Source organism: Mesoplodon bidens (genome assembly GCF_964165515.1).
Source record: "Mesoplodon bidens genome assembly, chromosome: X".
In the NCBI taxonomy this organism is placed as follows: domain Eukaryota; kingdom Metazoa; phylum Chordata; class Mammalia; order Artiodactyla; family Ziphiidae; genus Mesoplodon; species Mesoplodon bidens.
This window is the reverse complement of record NC_138163.1, coordinates 128,971,543-128,991,297: the sequence shown is the minus strand read 5'-3', so window position 1 is coordinate 128,991,297 and position 19,755 is coordinate 128,971,543. Positions and strand designations below refer to the sequence as shown.

Sequence of the window (19,755 nt, the reverse complement as noted above, 5' to 3'; positions counted from 1 at the left end):
AAAAAATTACATTCTCATCACCATCAATACCATTATGATTCCTGTCATTAACACTGAATGGATGGATATACCATGGTAGACAAAACCAGATGCTGCCCCTGTCCATTACAAAGCTCATTATCTAAGCAATTAATCATACACATGTACATGTGCAATGGTGACAAGCTCTTTGAATCAAAGTTGCTGAGTAGTAAGGGAGTCTGTAATAGATAGAGGTGTGCAGGTCAGGAAAATCCTTCTTGAGAAAATAACACTTGAGAAGAGATTTGAAAAATAAGCTGATGTTAACAAGACAAGACGGGAGGCATGAGCACTCTCTGGGATTAAGCAAGATAGCAAGCACGAGGGACTAAAAACAGGCCGGTATGGATAGAGGAGAAGGAATGAGATGAGTAGGGAATGAGATGAAAGACAATGTAGGCATAGGCCAGACCACGTGGAACTTCTAGATCATGTTAAGTAGTTTTCTTGTTCTACCTAAAGATCAGCGGAAAGTCATCATGTTACTCAGAGGGTATGACGTGACCAGATTTTGATTTCTGAACAGTCGTTGTGGATGCAGTGTAATCACGAGGTGGAGGGGGATCTGCTGTTGGCGCAGGTAGAGGAGTTGGGTAACTGTTGTTGAAAACCACAGTACGAGCAAGAGATCAGGGTAGCTCAACTAGGGTCATGGAGGCAGAGAGGGAGAGAAGTGGACAGACTTGGTAAATATGTGAGAGAAAATCAATAGAGCTTCGTAGAGAACTGAATATGGTAGGCGATGGAGAGGGAGTCTTAGCGTTGATGCCTTGGCTTTTGGTTGGTGATAATGAAACAGGCACAGCAGAAAAGAAACAGGATTTGAAGGAAGTATTAAAAGTTTGGTTTTGACCTGTGGACTTTGTGGAGCCTTTGAGACATTCAACAGGAATTGTTTAGGATGTGCAGGTCTGGAAAGAAATATATATTTGTGTCATCTGCATAAAAGGAAAATGCAAGTTACAGATGTGTATAATATTGTCTAAGAGAGTGTAGTATGAGAAGATAAGAGGACCTCGAATACAGACTTTAGAAAATCCAACTTTTACAAGCCAGGTAGAGGAGGATATGGCTGCCAAGGAGACAGAATAGGAGGCAAGCCAGGAGTGTAATGTGTCACAGGGTTAAGGGAAGAAAGCCCTTCAAGAGAGCAGAATGGTGGCTCTTAGGGACAGAAGAGAGGGGGGAAATGAGGAGCTGCTAATCAGTGGGTATAGTTTCAGTGATGCAAGATGAGTAAGTTCTAGAGATGCACTGTACAATATTGAGCCTATAGTTAACAACATTGTATTTTACACTTAAAAATCTGTTGAGAGAGTAGATTTCAAGTTAAGTGTTCTTTCCACAATAAAATAAAAATAAATTTAAATAAAAGAAGGGAAAAGAGATCGATGATGTTAAATGCCATGTAAATGTCAAGTAAGATGACAACAGCAAAAATATCTTTCGGCCTTAGTTACAAGGAATTCATTGGCAGACTTAGTGAGAGCTGTAGATTGACGGAGCTGGAATCCAAATTGAGGAGAGCTGAGAAGTAAAATGAGGAGGTTACACTAGATCCTCTCTAAAGTTCCTTCCAACTCTAAAATAATACGTGCTTTGATCTCATGCTGCTAGCCAGAGTCTCCCTTTGTCACAGGTTTCCCTACTCACCCTACTCTTGTTTAATAACAAAACTCTGCTGTTGAAAGAAATGACTTGCAAAGACTGTATTACTTTAAGCATCATTACAACCTCAAAAAATTTTAGGACAAATCATTTTCATATACTTTTACATATATATTTTCTCTTTTGGAAAGAATCTTGAGCACAAAAAAATCTTGTAGGAGTTTTCCATAGCACCAATTGAAGAAATATATTTCCAAGAATTGATTTTATTTTTTGGGTCAGGACTGCAGGGATAAAATCAGGTCTAGAGTTTCCATGTGGATGAATTCGGAAGTGGACAGATTTAAAGCTGCAGTCCAGGGATGTCTCACCCTACACCATACTGTTTTCCTTTTAAATTGAATCACTTTTTTCTGGGCTTTGGGAGTTAAGAGAACACTTCCAAAGAATTGATTTTGTATGTAAGCAGAATGCTTGGGCACTGCTGCTTTTCATCTAAAGAAAGGTCCTATATTCTCACTGTCTTGGTGGGATACATTTCGGATAAAAGGGCATACAGACCATTGCTACTTGACGTATGATCGGTGGACCAGCAGAAACCACCTCAGCTAGGAACCTGTTGGAAATGCAGAATCTCAGGCACCACCTCAGACCTACCAGATCAGAATCTGCATTTCAACAAGCTCTTCGGGTGATTTATGTTAAGATTAAAAGGTGAAAAGAACATATATATTTTTTCTCAGAATCTACTTTTTAAAAACATAGAATTCTTTGTTACTCTGCCATAATATTTAAACTTATCCATGGGCATATTAGTCATTTATGGACTGAAAATTAATCATTTTATTTTGTTTTAAAATTAAGATCTGCAGTGGAGTGCCAAGGTGACAAACAAGGTACATTTTACAGACAAAAAGTAGGTTACACACCCAGCTCATGGCAGAACATGCATTTTTCATTCCCCCTTGCCAGAGCTGATAATTACTTACACTGAACTATCTACCCTTCCTCTTTTTTATTAATAACAACATTTGTAAGTTTAATTTGAAATAGCAAGGTTACCTGTCATGCTTTTGTACAGGATTTATAAACTTTCACTATTTTCTGTCTCTTTAGCCAATTTAGGAGAACATTTACACTTTATTACATGACTCCTCCCTGGTGATTAACATCTGGAATGCTCAAATGAAACTCCACCCACAGTCTCACCCCTTCCTTGCTCCAGTTCTTACTCCGAGCCCTACTCTCTAACCTTTAACCAGGGCAAGAAAAGATTGCTACTGCCCCCTGCCGGCCCATTGTATTTTTCCTCCTCTACAAATCCGTGACTTGGAGAGGATGCCCAAGGATTTTGAGCCGCTGAAGAAAGCTCAGAGAAGGGGCTTTCCCTAGTAAAGCAGTAGAGAGATCCTTTGGGAACCGGCAGCTAAAATCAAACGAAAACACTCAAGGGGCGAAATTAAATTATCGATCCTCATGAACCATTTTCTGCATATGGGCTTCTCTATGCCAATGAAATGTCCCCTCCACTTCAGCACAGGATTCCTCTTTTTCCTCTAGCTTTCACTGATAACGAGCAGACTACCCACTCCCCTATTATAATTTCAGTACTCTAGATCCTGTTCTCTGCTTCGCCCAATTTTCTTTTCCCACGCCTAGACCTTATTTCCCTTCTCTTTTCTGCTTCAAACTCCCGTCCCGCCCACCCGCTGACAGACTCGCATTTCCAGGAGCTCAGACCCTAGCCTTCTTCACCCTCTCCATCTACCCTGACCTCTGCTCTTCCCTGGTCATCACCGCACCCCTTCGCGCGGAACGGCTAGTCACTCTTTGCCTTGGAATAGCAGGAACGTCCCCTCTGGAATGCCTCTCCCCGACCCCCGCCCCAAGCGACTGAAAAAGGAAACATGCGCACTTCAGAGCTAGGAGCTGTCCGAGTGCTGAAATTTATAGGCTCGGTAAGATCACGTCTCCGTCTTTCTGTAGCCCTCATTCCAGCACAGGATTTCAGCAATTTTGCCCTCTTCTTCCTACCCACTCCAGCACGCAGAGTCCTTTCTTCTCCCTCGGTTACAACTTCTTTTAAAAAGAGAACATCTTCTAGAGAAAAGGGATTTGCTAAATAGAAAGGACGTAAAACAAAAGCTACAGCAACCCGACTTCCAGCATGGCATTGTCACCAGCCCCCTTTGCATGGTGATGCGATTAAGGTAGCAGCATTTTTATTATTCAGGAAAAGCAGCTGGGGGATCCATCAGTTCTAAGGCTTTGTCTTTCCCAGGTTAACTGATGGTCCTAAGCCCCCGTCTGACCTGACCATGATGCCCAGTACTGGCACTTTTTGTTTTTTCTCAGCAAACTGTACAAACCCAAATCTCTTTTTGATTTTCAAGGAAACTAGATTCCTGCCAGATTTTGAGTCTGGACAATAAATAGATACTTTGTCCTAGCTTCTTTCTGCAATCATTTCGGGAATATTTTCCACAAGCATCACAGATACAGGAATGAACCGGCAGCTAGTGAACATTTTGACAGCCTTGTTTGCATGTTTCTTAGAGACAAACCACTTCAGGTAGGTGAAACGACTTTGCATGCTGATATTTTCCACATGAAAACTGTTTGAAAGAGAACGTGTCATGCAATTTTTATCTATTTCTCTATGCCCCGGACCACATTATATTAATTTTATAAAGGAGAGTTAAGAGTTCTTTTGTTCTTTAAAAAAGCTTAATTATGGTGGGAAGGTGGTAAATTTTTACAAAGGCAAGTTTTATGATGCATAACCCCACTCTGTGCATTTCAACGTATTTTCACAGCCAATGTGATATTAAGATACTCTGATGAGTTGCATGCTCTTTACATTTCTATATAATGGTGATTTTTTTCTTTTTTGCCTTCAAATTCTTCTGGAAGTCATTTAAAGGGATTATTGAATGCAGTGCTTTTCATATGGTGGAAGTGATTAAATTAATTTGCCAGGAGCATGCTCATTTTATGTAAAATATAAAAGAACCCAAATTCTTAGCTAACTTGGGACTTACTTCTATTGTATTTCAGCAACTAGATGCATATTATGAGAACTACAATTCAGGAAATTTCTTGAAATACCAAAAACATTTAAAATCTCATTTTACCACTGTAGTCTACTGTTCAATATATTTAGAAATGTATTACCTATCAAAACTGAATGACATCTTTGTATTCATGCAGGCATGAGAAATGGACTATGCATAATTTTAAAAAGTGAGAAATCATTATTTGCATGCTTGCATTTTCTACTTAATTTACAAATCGTCTAATCAATTGATATCTCAAAATACCAGATTATTACCAGTAAGTGAAATAGCCATCCTAATGGCTAAGAGGTTCTAAGACAAGATAGAGATAAGAGATGTTCATACAACAAAGTGTAGGACTCTTCATTTAATTTTCACCAAATTTTATGGTATTTTTTCACAGAACCAAGAGAAATGGAACATATAGCAATAATGCTATGAGTACTGGGAAAACCCACTATGTTCCTTTCAGGTTCACACCTCCTACTATGATTAAGAAAAATTGTAGGCTGGGTTTTATTAGAATCATCATCATCATCTTCATCACCACCACCATCACCATTATAATCAAATAATACTTGATTAATCAGATGAACCTGCATATGGGAATGTGAGTATTTCTAGGTGATTGTATCAATTTTTAACTCTTACTGAATGTTTATATCATCTTTGTACTTATATTTAATATTACTTCTTTGAAAAACCGGCAAGAATGTGGTATTTTCCTAGTGGTAAGAATTAACAATATTATTTGTTAAAATACTGAAAAGAAAGCTTGTAAAATATATACTTTATGGAAGAAATCAACATTCAGTCAACCACTATGTATTGTCAAAGAATTCATTTCACTATAAACCATATATGCTCTTTTTATAAGCCTTTTAAGGAAAATGAAAGTCTGATAAATTTTCCAATTACCATTTAGTGTTTTTGATCATGCAAAAGACAAAATGCTTTAGAAGTTCTTTTTCATTAATACTAGAGAGTCAACAATTTAAATGCTAATACATAAATAACAGCTGATAAAATAATAGAAGTATAGACATGCTCATTGTTGACCTATTTTAAAATGAAGTTAAATTTCCAAGTGAAGATTTTCTTTTAGAAAACACATTGGAAATTATTAATAGCTGAAAGCTGGAATAGAATCTAGCAGGTGACAAAATAAGCAATGGGATACTTAGTTCATGATTTACTTTGTTCTGCCCATCTTATTATATATTTTTTATAAAAAGTAGAGGACATATTAAGGGCCGAAATGCTGGAAGAATGTTTTGGAAGTCATGGGGAAATAATTTAAGACAATCACATAAACTTTAGAAACTATCTTCATTTCTCTGATGACACTGGAAAGAAACAGCTTTATATATCTGTAAAACCTACAACCTAAAGCTATGCATGTTGTATCATCTTGAACATCTTACGGCAAAGTTTGGTAACTTAGGACATATGACTCAGGATTTATACCTTTCGTCACTTAAAGTTAACTCTAGACCATGTACAGGTTAGGAAGTTGACCAAAGAGTTTATAATTTTCCTTTTCTTCTTCTTAACATATCAAATATATTTACGAAACATGATGTAAAACATTCTGTGAGCATTAGTTCTCAGGTGATAAGAATGTAATTGTTGCTAAAAGAGTTAATGATGTGTTTAGGGCAGCTTTCTGCAAAGACCATGACTCCAGGTCTGGAAAACAACCTTCGCAGACCCTATCTCCTTCAGATTTCTTGGATAAATTAATGGGAAGGACATCAGGATATGACGCAAGAATCAGGCCAAATTTTAAAGGTAGGTTTCACTGAAACTTACGTTAATTAAGCCTGTGGGAAATCTAGATGTTTGAATACTCTGAAAAAAAAATTTCAGGGCTTTTTATTATAAAATGAAAACAACAAGCATATTATTCATTTAATTTTGGCATTCTTTGGAACTAGTTGATTTAATAGCTTAAATTTTACATGCTGCTTGCCACTTTCAAAAACTTTCCTCATTTGTGTTATGTTCCACAAAGAAAACTAACGTCAGAGATTATTGCCACATTTCCTATGTTATCTAAAGTGGGAGTGGGACTGGAAATGAATACAAGAACAAATGATGGACTTGATTTGTATGAATCGTTACACCAAAATCTTTGGTTTGGGTTTTAAGTACGTACTCCCAAAATGAAGTTTACATCTCAATATATAACATGCCCTTTTATACACTTTCAGGCCTCTCTCATTTTTAAACCTTGTGAGAAAAGGCTCTAACTGAATATATTACAAAGTTTTGGTTTCCTCTTGTTTAAACATTCTAATTCTTTATTTGAAATTATTTATCTGAAGTTAACAAAGAAGATCATAGAATTGTAAATTGCGTACGTCAAAGATGGTGGATACTTTCTTTGTTCAATTAGAAACAAACCAAAAACTTTGGTGTTTTTGTATGTTTAACATTACAAAAATGTAATTAATAGAAATTACTTTTTAGAAATTACCTTTTATCTATTTGATTTATTTTTACTCTGAATCAGAAAAATACTGATATAAGAAAGAACCAGTTAATTATTAATTGAATTGTTTTTGATGTTTTAATTTTTAGATACATATTTTAAATAAATGCATTTTATCTTGTAATTTAACTTAAAATAATGCATTGTGAAGTGCTTATATTTTATAAAAGGATAAATCTATAATATTCTAGGTATTATGTCATAATTCATGCATCGCTTTGGTTTTGCTTATTAGCTATTTAATTGGATTGCTTTCCTTGAGGTTTGATTAATTTTTATTATTGGCAAATATGAGCATGAAAACTAAATTCAAAATTCCTTTCTTCTTTAAATGCTGCACCTCTGAATATACCCAGCTAAGGGCACATTTCATAAAGAAACATGTCAGAATTTTGACCAAACAGATGTTTTTGACTTATAGAGTATTTCCAAGAGAGACAACAGAACTTAGTTCAAAAGCTTGATTTTGCTGAAAACAATTTTCATGTTCGCCCAATTTTATATTCATTTTGTGGTCACTGGAAGTCAATATTTGAAATAAAATCCTATGAGTAAGTATTCGAGAGTCAGCTTTTTCAATGGGCCTGCTCACTTGTACATTTATTCACTGAGCCATTCAATAACTTTTGAGTCTGAACTACACGCAGGATACTAACTACTGCATGCTTTGAAAACTTGAGAGTTGAAACAGGTTTGGATGCTACCATCAAATATTTCATTGGAGAGAGTAGATGTTACATGAATACTTATACAATAATATATAATACTAGATAGAAATAGTTAAGTATTTAATGGTTAAGTAACATTAAGAAGTACAGATAAAATACTACAGGAATCCAACAAAAGCAGAGATGCTTTCCTATTAAGCTATTCACGGAAAGCTTCATAGAGAAGGACCAGAGATGGAAAATTGTTTCAAGTTTATGAGCATCTTGTTTAATAGCAGCTATTATTCATTATTTTCTAGAAATAATTTTTTAAAAGGGAAGAAAAGTGCCAAGAGTAATAAAACAAACACCCATGTTGCCAATGCTACTTTAAGTGACCACATAGAATGAGCAATAATTTCCACACACAGCTTTTTCTTTTGGTTCTTCTGGGGAATGTCACCCTTTGGAAATAACATTTCTCATGATTCTAAAGAATAAATAAATGAGGAGAATATCAAGCATAGCAAAGCATGGCCATGTTTTTGAGATCTGTCCTAAAGACCTGAGTACAGGATGTTTTAAAGACTTATAAAAGGGAAATGGGTGAATATAATTTAAGACTCTAACATTAATGAACTTTACTGACTTTGTCTCCCTCTTCCCTTAACTCTCCGATTCAATGAACCCTGATATTCTTTCATAACTTTTACTTACATGGACCATTTATATCAGATCAATTACCTAACAGCTCTCACAATTCTCTTTACTGTGAGGATCTTGGCTTTTCCTAGATGTAAAACATTCCCCATTATTTTAGACTAAAATGATTTTTCCTCCTTGGTGTTCCCATGAAACTTTATATGTCTAATATAGTTCTTTTGCATATTTATGTTTTATCTACTCACCCCCGCACCGCATCTGAGAGGGCAGGGAGGTACCTTATTTATATATATATAATAGTATAGTTTCAGGTGTACAGCATACTGACTCAGGTTTTTTTTTTGCAGATTATATTCCATTAGAGGTTATTATGACATATTGGGAAGGGGTGGGAACTTTTGAGGGATGAACCAGTGGTCGTAGTGGCTAGCAAAGATGATTTTAGCTGGGCTGAGGAGAAAGAAATAAAAGAAAGAGATAATAGGGAACTTGTAACAGCAAAGAGGCTAGGAAGACTATAGTACCTACTGCAGTTGATTAGCAATGTATCGATGAGAAATTTTATAGAGTAGGTAGAAATGAAAGGTGATTAGGAAATGTGATTGTATCTGGAATAGTGATAGGCTCCCTGTAAATGCCAAAAACCAAACTGACTATGATAACAATAAACATGGTGATGACGGTGACAATGATATTGAAAATAACAATAATGGTGATTAATAAGAAGACAAAAGGGCAAAATCTGACCACAAGAATATAAGCAAGAGCCAAACATGGGCTGTTGAGATAAAGGCTATGGCTTTTCTAGAAGTCTTATTAAATATTAGCACATTTCTCTGTTTTCCTTGCTGCCGTGCATTGGCAAGGGAAAAGAAATGTATATGCACAAGTTTTCTTATTGGAAGGAATTTTTCCTGCATCCTTTCAAGTCAGTAAAATATTTCATGTCTATTCCATATCCCTGATGGGCTCTGAAAAATGTCATAATGGGCATATATACAAGAAGGAAGATGGATGTAAGCTAGAAAAGGGAACCAGAAATGATTCAGACTTAGACTCTGTAATTGAGAGTCATTCTTAGAAACTATAGGGAAAAAATAGCTTTTCTGATGTGCTGAAGCACAAGTGTATAAACAAAGTCATGAGTCAGAGTTGCCAATTGCATTCCATCTATGAGAGCCATAGAGACTTGGGTGAGACCTCGTTAAAACATAAATTTTCAAAATCCTCAGTTCAGATAAAAACACAAGTTATGTCCATTCACAATTACCTGTTTCTGAAACCATGGTAAATGTTGATTCTATGTCAACAGAGAAGCCTCCTTCCCCACTTGGGTGATTTGTCTCGTTGTCAGTTGATTCATCATGGTGTTATTCCATCATCCTATCAGATATTCCTTTGTCAGTATTATTGTATCTTGAAAATACCACTTTAAACATTAAGCTTTTAAAGCAGCCAAATGAAATGCTCAAACCTGGGCAAAATGCATTACTTCTGATTCTCTCTCTTTGAAACAAAGCCTTTATCTATTTTAATGAAATTTTCTTTGAAAAGAAAATTAACTTAGAGTTATATCCTAAGTTTCATCCCAATGTGAATAAATACATTTCACCAGAACATTCATTTTGGGATAGGATCTGGAATAGATAATGCCAGGAGATAATTATTCCCTCCACTTCTTTGTGCAGGCCATGCACACTAATCTTTTTTCCATATCCGGAGACCTAAATTTTAAAGTGTGATGTGTGATATTAAAACCTACATTTGCATGCAGTATGGTTTCCTTTATTTTCCAAGGAGTTATCAGCTCAAAAGGTGTTTCAGACATAAGTAAGAAACAGATGCACTTCCAAAAAACTAGAGGTCTTCATGTTTCTCCCCTTGGAAAGTTTCTTGTCTGTAGCCAAGTGGAGCTCAAGCTCATGTGTTGTGCTTACCAATCCCTGGAGGGGGGACTTGAGCACAAATGTGCAGCAGAGACACTTGGAAAGAGTGATTCTCTCAGTTGGTGATAACGTAGCCCTAGTGTGATCATTTCTTTGATCACTCTGGCAGATGCGGGCATCAGATATTACCATGGATTCTGAGGAAAAGAACAGAATGCTTACAAGTCTCAGAAGGTTTTTTTTTTTTTTTTGCAGAAGTATTTGACTTGAGTGCAGAAAGTAGTGGAAACCTTCAGGCACCTGAAAGGGTACAGTCATCATTTTATATGGAATAAGACAATAGGAGATAAAAGGGGGGAAATGATTATTGAAAGGAAAAGCTGGGTGTATCAAAGAGAAATTTATATATGACAGTTTTGTTCAGGGATGATGTTGATGAAGATTTTTGAATACCCAAAATCCATTGGCTGTGTCACAACTTATTTTAGCTTTTGTGTACTGTATGTATACCAACCAACATATTTGTATATACTAGGCTGCTACGATGGGCCTGCAAGTTGCTTGTCAGGGATTTGAGGTAACATCAAGAAGGAGGCACCTACAGCATTCTAACACACTCTGGTAAAGTCTATTCCAAAGGATAAGTTCATTTATTGGAGTACGTCTTCCATTCCATGGTGACAGAGTAGTAGAGCGGGAGGGGCCTTGGACTTGGATCCAGAAAACCCAGGTTCATGTCCTGGTTCAGCCACTTTGGAGAAAAGATGTCTCCACCTCTCCATGACTCAGGTTTTCTTCTGACTTTGCCCACCTCATGTGGGTTGTTCTGAGCATCAAATGAGATCATACATCTGAATGATTTGTTTCCAACTATTAAAATTATTACAAATAATTTGAATTATTATTACTAGTCTTCTATTTCTCTTTGATAACTGACACTGACTATGTATTCTCAAAGCTTAGCCTTCATGGTGATTGGGTCCTTAAAGTTGTTTGGATTTTTTTTAATGGAAAAAAACGAGTCAAAGAAGTTCTAGCATTTGAGAGTCCTACCACAGTAACCAGGATGTAGATGTCACATGTCTCAGCAGGTTCTCCTTTATTAGTCTGGTGGGAAGATTTCCAACCTGAAAGGGCTATTTCATATTCCTAAATATGAGACAAAAAGGGAGCCATTTGTGGGAAGGAATTATCTTTATCCATTCAAATCTTATCCCTGATTATCTTCTTAGACTCATTTTTTAAATGAACCAAGTAAAAGACATAGAACCAATTTCGCTTGGTCCTAGAAAGGGCTCTAAATTTAATGGAAGATATATGACTGTTATTTCTGATGTATTTTCTTGTCCAGTTACTGCAGTTGCAAGGGTCACTGCACAAACGTGAGTTGATTTTCTATTTTAGAGTAAGTATTTTAAGGAGAACATTTAGTTTCTACAACATGGCAGGTTAAGAGCACTGGAAATGGAAGCCCATAATTTAGTTTTTGAGAATGTATTGTTCCTTGGTTGATTCTGGGTGATTTCATGTCCTTAATTTTCATTAATAAAAGAGCCTAAACATTTTATCCTGAGTTCTATAGTGCTTTCTGTTACTCCCCACGCTGAAGAATAATTCAGTCCATTTTGCTGATAATCTGAGACTTCATTTAAAAAAATAATGGCATATATATCAGGGTATCTCGGTACTTAGAGAGTGGACTTAGAAAACATTAGAGTCCACTTAGAGTGGACTTAGACACATTATAATGTGTCCAGTTGGCACTATCAGGCTTAGAGAAAAAATAGTTATTAGCTTGTTCTTGGTGGTGTTGGGTATTTTTCTTGGTGTGTTGGATCAGACACGTTTGGAACAGGGTCTTAAAAATGAATATATGGTTGATTAAGCCTCATAACAAGGTCTTTGGAAGCATTCTGTGTTCTCCTTGGAGTTAACACCTAAGAGGCCGTCTCGACTGTAGGATGCAGCATATTCCTCATTGACTTCTTTCTTGAGAGGGCTACTCTGAACACTTGTGACTGATTGCAGACACTTTTGGCCATGTGAAGCCCATTAAAGGAAGGACATGAGCAAAAGGATTAGGTCTCTAACTGGTATTCTTAAGTGTGAAGGACCTGTAAGAATAAAGTCACTAGATTTCCATTTTGGAGTCTAGCCTGGCTAGCCAACCAAATGTGGTCATGGGGCAAGTATGAGAGGGAAACTGGACACTCTCTCTGACTCATGCCCTGGCTTACGCACTCAGCACTCCTTTAGGAAGTATAATACATGAGTACACCAAATGATGGCTCTGTTTTATTAACATGTCCATCCAAGAGGGAAAAATAAAATCCTGGATCGAGTCAAAATGCGGAAACTCAATAGGCAATTATCATGAATGTGGCTGGATAAGTCTTGTTTTCTATTTTTCTATTTCTTCTTTTTTTCTATCAGGAGGTGGCTCATACTTTCTTGAGGAAAAATAAGCTACACTTGCCCATGCATTGTCAAAGCAATAGAATAAATTTGCAGCAAGGGAGCACATATGTGAGCACAAAAAAATTACATGTAAAGGTTTTCCATCTTTATACTTGAATCTAAACACACAATTCATTTGTTTATTCCTTTAATAAATAAGTAGTGAGCAGTATCTATATGCCAGGCACCATGTTCCTTGCTAAGTATACAGTGGTAAACAGAAATTTAAGCTTTTAAATGTCAGTTCTCACTTCAGTAAAAACTGGAACATAATTTGTAAGTTTAATGCTGTACCATCCAGGATCTTTGCAGGAAAGAAATGACACACTCCAACAGGGTGTGGGAGGGTTTGGAAAAAACCAATCCCTAAAGGCAGAATGTAGTACTCTGGGACTGCCAGCAGTAGACCTGAAGAGGCAAGGGAGGGAGTAGCTGCCAGAACCTAGAGAAAGTGGCTCTACAGAGAGGCCACCTAATGAGATCTATGGAGCAACGTGGTCAATCTGTGCTGGCCTAGCAGGGAGGAAGCTAGGGAATAAATATTCTGACCTCACTCTCCTCCTGCATTCCTCTTCCTTGTGGGAACCTCTCATTGGCCAAATCCAGCTCGAAGTCTGAGGGCAAGGGAGCTCAATGATGCAAACCCGGAAGGTCAGCTTCCCAGAGCACAGAGAAGAACAGAAAAGAGGAGAGTCTCTGGGGGCAAATGGAAGATAATCAGCACAAAGTCAACATATGAGCAAAGCCACCCTTCAACCTGGTCGAGCAGACAGCTCCCAAACTGCTAATCCATTTAGTAAGCCTTCCTTTATCAGTCTTGGGAAAGCAGGGAAGTGAGAACGGGATATCATCTGGATATACTATCCCAATAGATAAATGATACCTCCAAATGCAGAGAAGAGAGAGGAGGATAGTGGAACGTGGTGGCTGTTTCCTAAGCAGACAACTGAAAGATGTGCAACCAATGGACGGGGGTGGGGGCGGGGAGGGAGGGCGGGAAGGGAGGAGGGAGAGATCTTCCTGTGGAATATATGAAAATAATTAATATAGCTTCCTTTCTATCTGATTTAATATGTTAATATGTTTGCTAATATTGTTGTGTTTGCCCCACAGTCAATCCCCTCCAGGCTCTCCATGCTGGGATGGGTTGTGGACTTAGATTTGAGCGCAAGACTTAACGCGAAGTCTCTTCGGGCAGCATTTCTGAGACACAGTCTTTCCTCCGTGCTCTTCTGTCTATACAGAGCTGAAGTAGAAGTGTTAGAAGCAAAAAGGACTGGGTGGGAGGGTTAGAAGAACATGAAGCCCAGGGGCAGAGTATTGTGCATTTTGAGGAAATGGCAGGTCTAAGGGAGAGTTGCTTGTTTCCCACTCCTTGGTTGGTTTGATTACTGCACCTGGAATACAGCTACTACTCGTGGCAATTCTGCTACTTTAGGAAAACCTCAGAACCACTTTACCACTTAATTTTTCTTTCACTTTTAAAACCCAAGTATACGTAGACGATAATATAATCTATCTTCTTCTGATTTATTTACATTTAAATACTTCAAGATGTTGATTTCTAAGAACCAATTCATGCCCAACAAGGCAGCTGAGATTTCTTTTATCAGGCTTTCTCTTAGAAATAGCATTCTTTGCGCCCCTCCGCCTCAAATGTATTCAGAAAACAAGGGGTCTGTTTATATAGCTTTGAACCTCCAAGTCTCTGAAAAGTGAAGGATACACACATTTGGCAAACACACTGTAGCAACTCCAGTTAGATGATACAATTCAGGATAATTTACACATATACTGCAGAGCTCACAATGGATTTCTCATATTCTACTTTTTCCTTTGAATTAATTGTGTCTTTCATACTTGAATGTTGTATAGAGTACGCCAAGTCAAAGGACTTAGGATTTAATGCTAAACTAAACTGGCAACCAACCAGATGTGCTTCTCAAACCACGCTTTTCGGAATACCTGCTTTAGAGCCTGAGTCCTGTTAAAAAGGCACATATCTAGGCCCCACATTTCTCCAGCTCTACCTCTCCAGAAACACTGAACGATGGGATCTGAAAATACTGACTTTAACGATTTCATTACTCCCTATAGTTTAAGAACTACAGGACTAGAATGAGAAATTTTTGCTCCTGTATCTGAAGAATAATATCTTCCTTATAGTATTTTTCCCAAGATACTGTGGGCCAGCATTGCCTTACCAAATAAAGGCGGGGGGAGATCCTACAAGAAAAAAAAAAATCTAAACTGAGACTCATGAGGCCTTGTTTTAACTACACTTTTGCCAGCTGTGACCTAGAGCATGCCACCTAACCTCTCTGGTATTAATTCTTGTCATCTCCAAAATAAAGGACTTGGACCAAGATGTCTAGGTCCAACTTTGATAGTCCCTAGTCTTTACAGTCTAACATCTTTGAGTATGTCCTTTTGTAAATTATTGATTCACCCACAGAAGAGCTTGGATGCATCCAATCTTCCTGGAGAATTGGTCTCTGAGAAATTATTAATTCTATCCAGAATTCTTAGCAGTTGCTGATATCTTATTTCGACTCCCAGTATTTCAAGGATGATCATTATTCTCTGGAAGACTCCGGAAACTTATGAGAGGATTACTGAAGAAATGAGCCATTCACAATTTTTGTCTTGTTTTTGAAAGATTCGGAGGTAGCAAATTCATGTACAGAGGCTGCTTCTAGGAAAAGTAGCTACCATGTTTCTTTAGTTCAGCATCTGGCCAAAGATGTTTCTCGAAACTCTAGTCCCATGAGATGTTCTCAGATATAAGGTTTAAAATGTGAAATAAGAATGGAAATTCTGTAAAACAGCCTCCAAAAGACTCCCAATATTCATTAGCATATTAAAATGTTTTGAGAAAACCTGCAGTAAAAATCTACAAATAAATAGATGTTTTTAAAACTTTTACCCAGGGGCTTATTCTCTACTTATTAGATCATAGATTCCTTAAATGAGTAACATTCTGGGGAACTGGTGTTTCATGGAATACACTTTGGAAAATGTGGTCTTGGTAAAATCCATAAACCTAAAAAAATTTTTTTGCCATGAAAATAGGTGATGATGATGGGAAACCTACATACACATAAAATACGATAATCTGCTAGAAAGATAACATTCCTAAGAGTGGGAAGGCCCCAGCATTCGTAAATGTGGCTTTCATTTTGATACATGGTCAACATTAGCATTCTGATGCCACAAGAGAATTACTCTACAAGTTAGATTATTATTGCAGGCTATTTATCTCCTGCTTCATTTACATGAATAAATAAACAAACAGTGGCATTTTGAAAAACAAACATTGAAGACAAAAGAAAAAACATGTCAGTACAGCAAAATACTTTGATCTGATAATCACCTTCTGTTTTAGTCTTTATGATTCTTGAATGCTGAGTGACAAATACGCACTTAAACAAGTGACCTTTAACCCTGAACTAAAGACGTTTTTTAGCAGGATATGACAAAGTTGCATGCCTGTATGGAAAATTTCCTTTTGGACTGCCATTCTCTTTCGGGCAGTTTTCCAGGACGGATAAATCTCGTACCATTTCCATTCAACTGTTTGTTGAGAATGTTTTCCCCATCACTTCCTTGAAATTTAAAAAAATTTGAATCCATACTAAAAAAAACTTCATATAATAATTGAAAGTATGCAATATTTATCTCACATAACGTGTGTAGATTTAAGGTTAAGGTCTTCACTTATTAGTATTTTTTTATAAATTTATTTTATTTATTTATTTTTGGCTGCATTTGGTCTTCGTTGCTACACGTGGGCTTTCTCTAGTTGCATCAAGCAGGGGCTACTCTTCGTTGTGGTGCACGGTCTTCTCACTGCAGTGGCTTCTCTTGCTGCGGAGCACGGGCTCTAGGTGCACGGGCTTCAGTAGTTGTGGCACATGGGCTCAGGAGTTGTGGCTCACGGGCTCTAGAGTGCAGGCTCAGTAGTTGTGGTGCACGGGCTTAGTTGCTCCGCGGCATGTGGGATCTTCTCAGACCGGGGCTCGAACCCATGTCCCCTGCATTGGCAGGCAGATTCTTATTTTTTTATTTTTATTTTTATTTTTTTTAATTTTTTTTTTTGTGGTACGCGGGCCTCTCACTGTTGTGGCCTCTCCCATTGCGGAGCACAGGCTCCAGACGCGCAGGCTCAGCGGCCATGGCTCACGGGCCCAGCCGCTCCGCAGCATGTGGGATCTTCCTGGACCAGGGCACGAACCCGTGTCCCCTGCATCGGCAGGCGGACTCTCAACCACTGCGCCACCAGGGAAGCCCTGGCAGGCGGATTCTTAACCACTGTGCCACCAGGGAACTCCCCACTTATTAGTATTAAAATATATTCTAAGTTGGTCTGCTCAAAATTGATATTTCATATAGTTAGATATATAAATTCCCAGGAAAAACTATTGAAAATTGTTTTCCATGAAGATGGATGCAGAAAGAGAAATGTCTTTGAAATATCACTAAATGTCTTGGGAAAAGAGTTATCTATATATAAAACTTGTTTATTAGTAGTTCTTCCTTCATACTTTCTCTGAGTTTGTTAAATAAGCAAGTACGATTTTTTCTTCCTGTTTCTTACTCTAGGGTCTTAGTAAAATATAGAGAACAAAGTAGGGGGTGGGAAAATACTAAAGCTACCTTAGCCTTAATGGCTCCTGATCCACATCATTTATAGTTGACCCCTGAACAATGTGGGTGTTGGGGCACCGAATCCCAGCAATTGAAAACTCATGTATAACTTTAGGACGGGCCCTCTGGTATTCACAGTTCTGCATGGGTGCATTCAACCAAACATGGAGCGGATTGTATAGTACTAGCAGGTATTTACTGAAAAAAATTTGTATGTAAGTGGACCTGTATAGTTCAAACCCACATTGTTCAAGGGTCAACTATATCTCACACAGTAGATGAAGACAAATTGATGATGGAGCCACTACACATTCTGTATCAAACAAGTCCTTTATTTGAAATATTGCTACAAGGTATCCATGTGATGGCACTGGCGTTGCTGATATTCCACTGTACAACCCACAGATAATGGAATACCAATGTTTAAGCTTTTCTGGTAATTGAGGGTTGGCATATACTGGACCTTGAAGAGGAACTGAGTGAAGATTAGCTATAAAGAAGTGATTTAGCACGCACACGGTTTGCTTACTCTGTCTTCAGACTTTGTATCATATAGCCTGGGTGCCTGACTCAGGTTCCTTGTTATCATTTGCTTCCAGTATCACTGAGGCTTCTGCATTTCTAGGAGGCAGACAGTGGCATCATAGTGGCAGATGGGGAGATGGCTTTGCTGAATCCTTAGTTATAGAAGTCATGGAATATGAATAAGAGGATAACAGTTTCCCCAGCATTTTCTGAGATTTGATTTTAAAATGAAGTATATAGTGTCTTCTCAAAATATAAAAATTTAAGAAGAGATTGTCTCTGTTTGAAAAGAAATGTCACACAGGCCCAATGCCATGCCTTGTGAATAGGAAACCCTGGCACCAAATTTTTTTTCAGGAAGATTTTTTATAGATAAAATGCCACTCTGCTTGTTCTCTCTAAAATTTGAGGTCATAGCTTGTTACCAACAAGGTTGCTATGCTATTCAGTATTTATTTTCTCTGGAATATTCCTATTATATTTTCTGGAGTTAGTGACCTCTCTGTGACCAGTGGCATACATGACCTGACCCTTGCCAGACTAATCCTATATTATCAGACATGTATTCTCTAGTTCTCCAAAAATAGGAGGAATTACCCACAATCTGGGATACGTATTCCTTTTATTTCCCCCAAGCACCTTCATTTCCAATATTCACATTTGTTTATCGTGCACATATGCCTCATTTAAGCTCATCCTTTATTCAAATCTTCTGAGTAAATATTCCCACTTAAAACTCAGCAGGCGGCTTCCTGTTCCATACATCTCATGATGCCAACCAAGCTTGTAACATGCAGGGCTTTCAGCAAAATGTATAAATTTCTGACTTGGGGCAAATATCCCAAAGCCCATTAAAGAAAGGATTTCCTCAGCAAGAGAATACACTTATCTCAAGGAAAAAATTCCACATTTCTACTTGTCAACAAGGCTCTGCAAATAGCATAATCACAGGCACATTTTTTATTTTCCTCCTACTGGAAACTGGGCTTCTGTGAGCCCCTGGGTGAAAAGTCTGCTATAGTACCCATTTGCCCAAACTGAGTTCATTTAAGAGATGTCAGTGTACAATTAACAGCAATATAGCTTGCGTGAAGGAGTCTTTGCAGAACTCAGTAGAAGTGGATGAACATGTGAAGCGTCCATGATTGTTATGAGTCCTGCACCATGGGACCTTTCTCACTCCTCCATACATTGAGAGAGCATAATTATTATATAAGAATCTGGAAGCAGGTGCTAATAACGTGCCATAATAACTGCATATGTAAAGTCCCAAGAAAGCAGGTATCCCCTCAGTGTCTAACTTTCCATATAAATGTCAGAATAAATTATCTGCTTCAGTGATGAAGCAAAGCAGTTGAGGGTATTAACAAAAAGTGTCCATCAGTGACATCGTGCAAAATGCCACATAAATTGCAGAATAACGCCTCTGAAACAAGTTACTGACTTCTGAGGGGGGATGTGGCAGGTGGAAAGAAAGCAAAGAAATACAGAGTGAATAATAAATAGATCCTTCAGGAAAGCTGAGATCAGAAATAAACTCCTATGCTTTTTTTTAGAAAATCCATAGTGCAGCTGTTCCGGGTGCCTGATTGGTTATGTCTTTATCTGAATGCACAGGAAAATCAAGCTGAGCTGTCACCCAAGGGAGTGAAGAGCTCGAATACTAGTATCCTTGAATTTCTAGGCCCCTCATGCCTCTTGAAACTCTCCTGGGACTTCTCATCACTTCCGGATAAAGTCTGTACACCTGT

The 19,755-nt window shown here is 37.8% G+C and overlaps 1 protein-coding gene across 2 annotated transcripts in view; it reads left to right on the top strand.

Annotated features, from left to right (window-relative positions):
- Nucleotides 1-4,125: 4,125 nt before the first annotated feature.
- The window catches only part of GLRA2 (glycine receptor alpha 2), a gene marked incomplete at both ends in the record, with an annotated part of 185,931 nt that continues 170,301 nt past the window's right edge, over nt 4,126-19,755 (top strand). Inside the window, 2 exons of one of the 2 annotated variants that reach the window (XM_081221421.1) lie at nt 4,126-4,201; nt 6,343-6,476. In XM_081221421.1, coding sequence (XP_081077547.1) covers nt 4,134-4,201; nt 6,343-6,476 — 202 coding nt within the window. The remainder of the gene's footprint in view (nt 4,202-6,342; nt 6,477-19,755) is intronic. The other variant, XM_081221420.1, reaches the window with a different exon arrangement.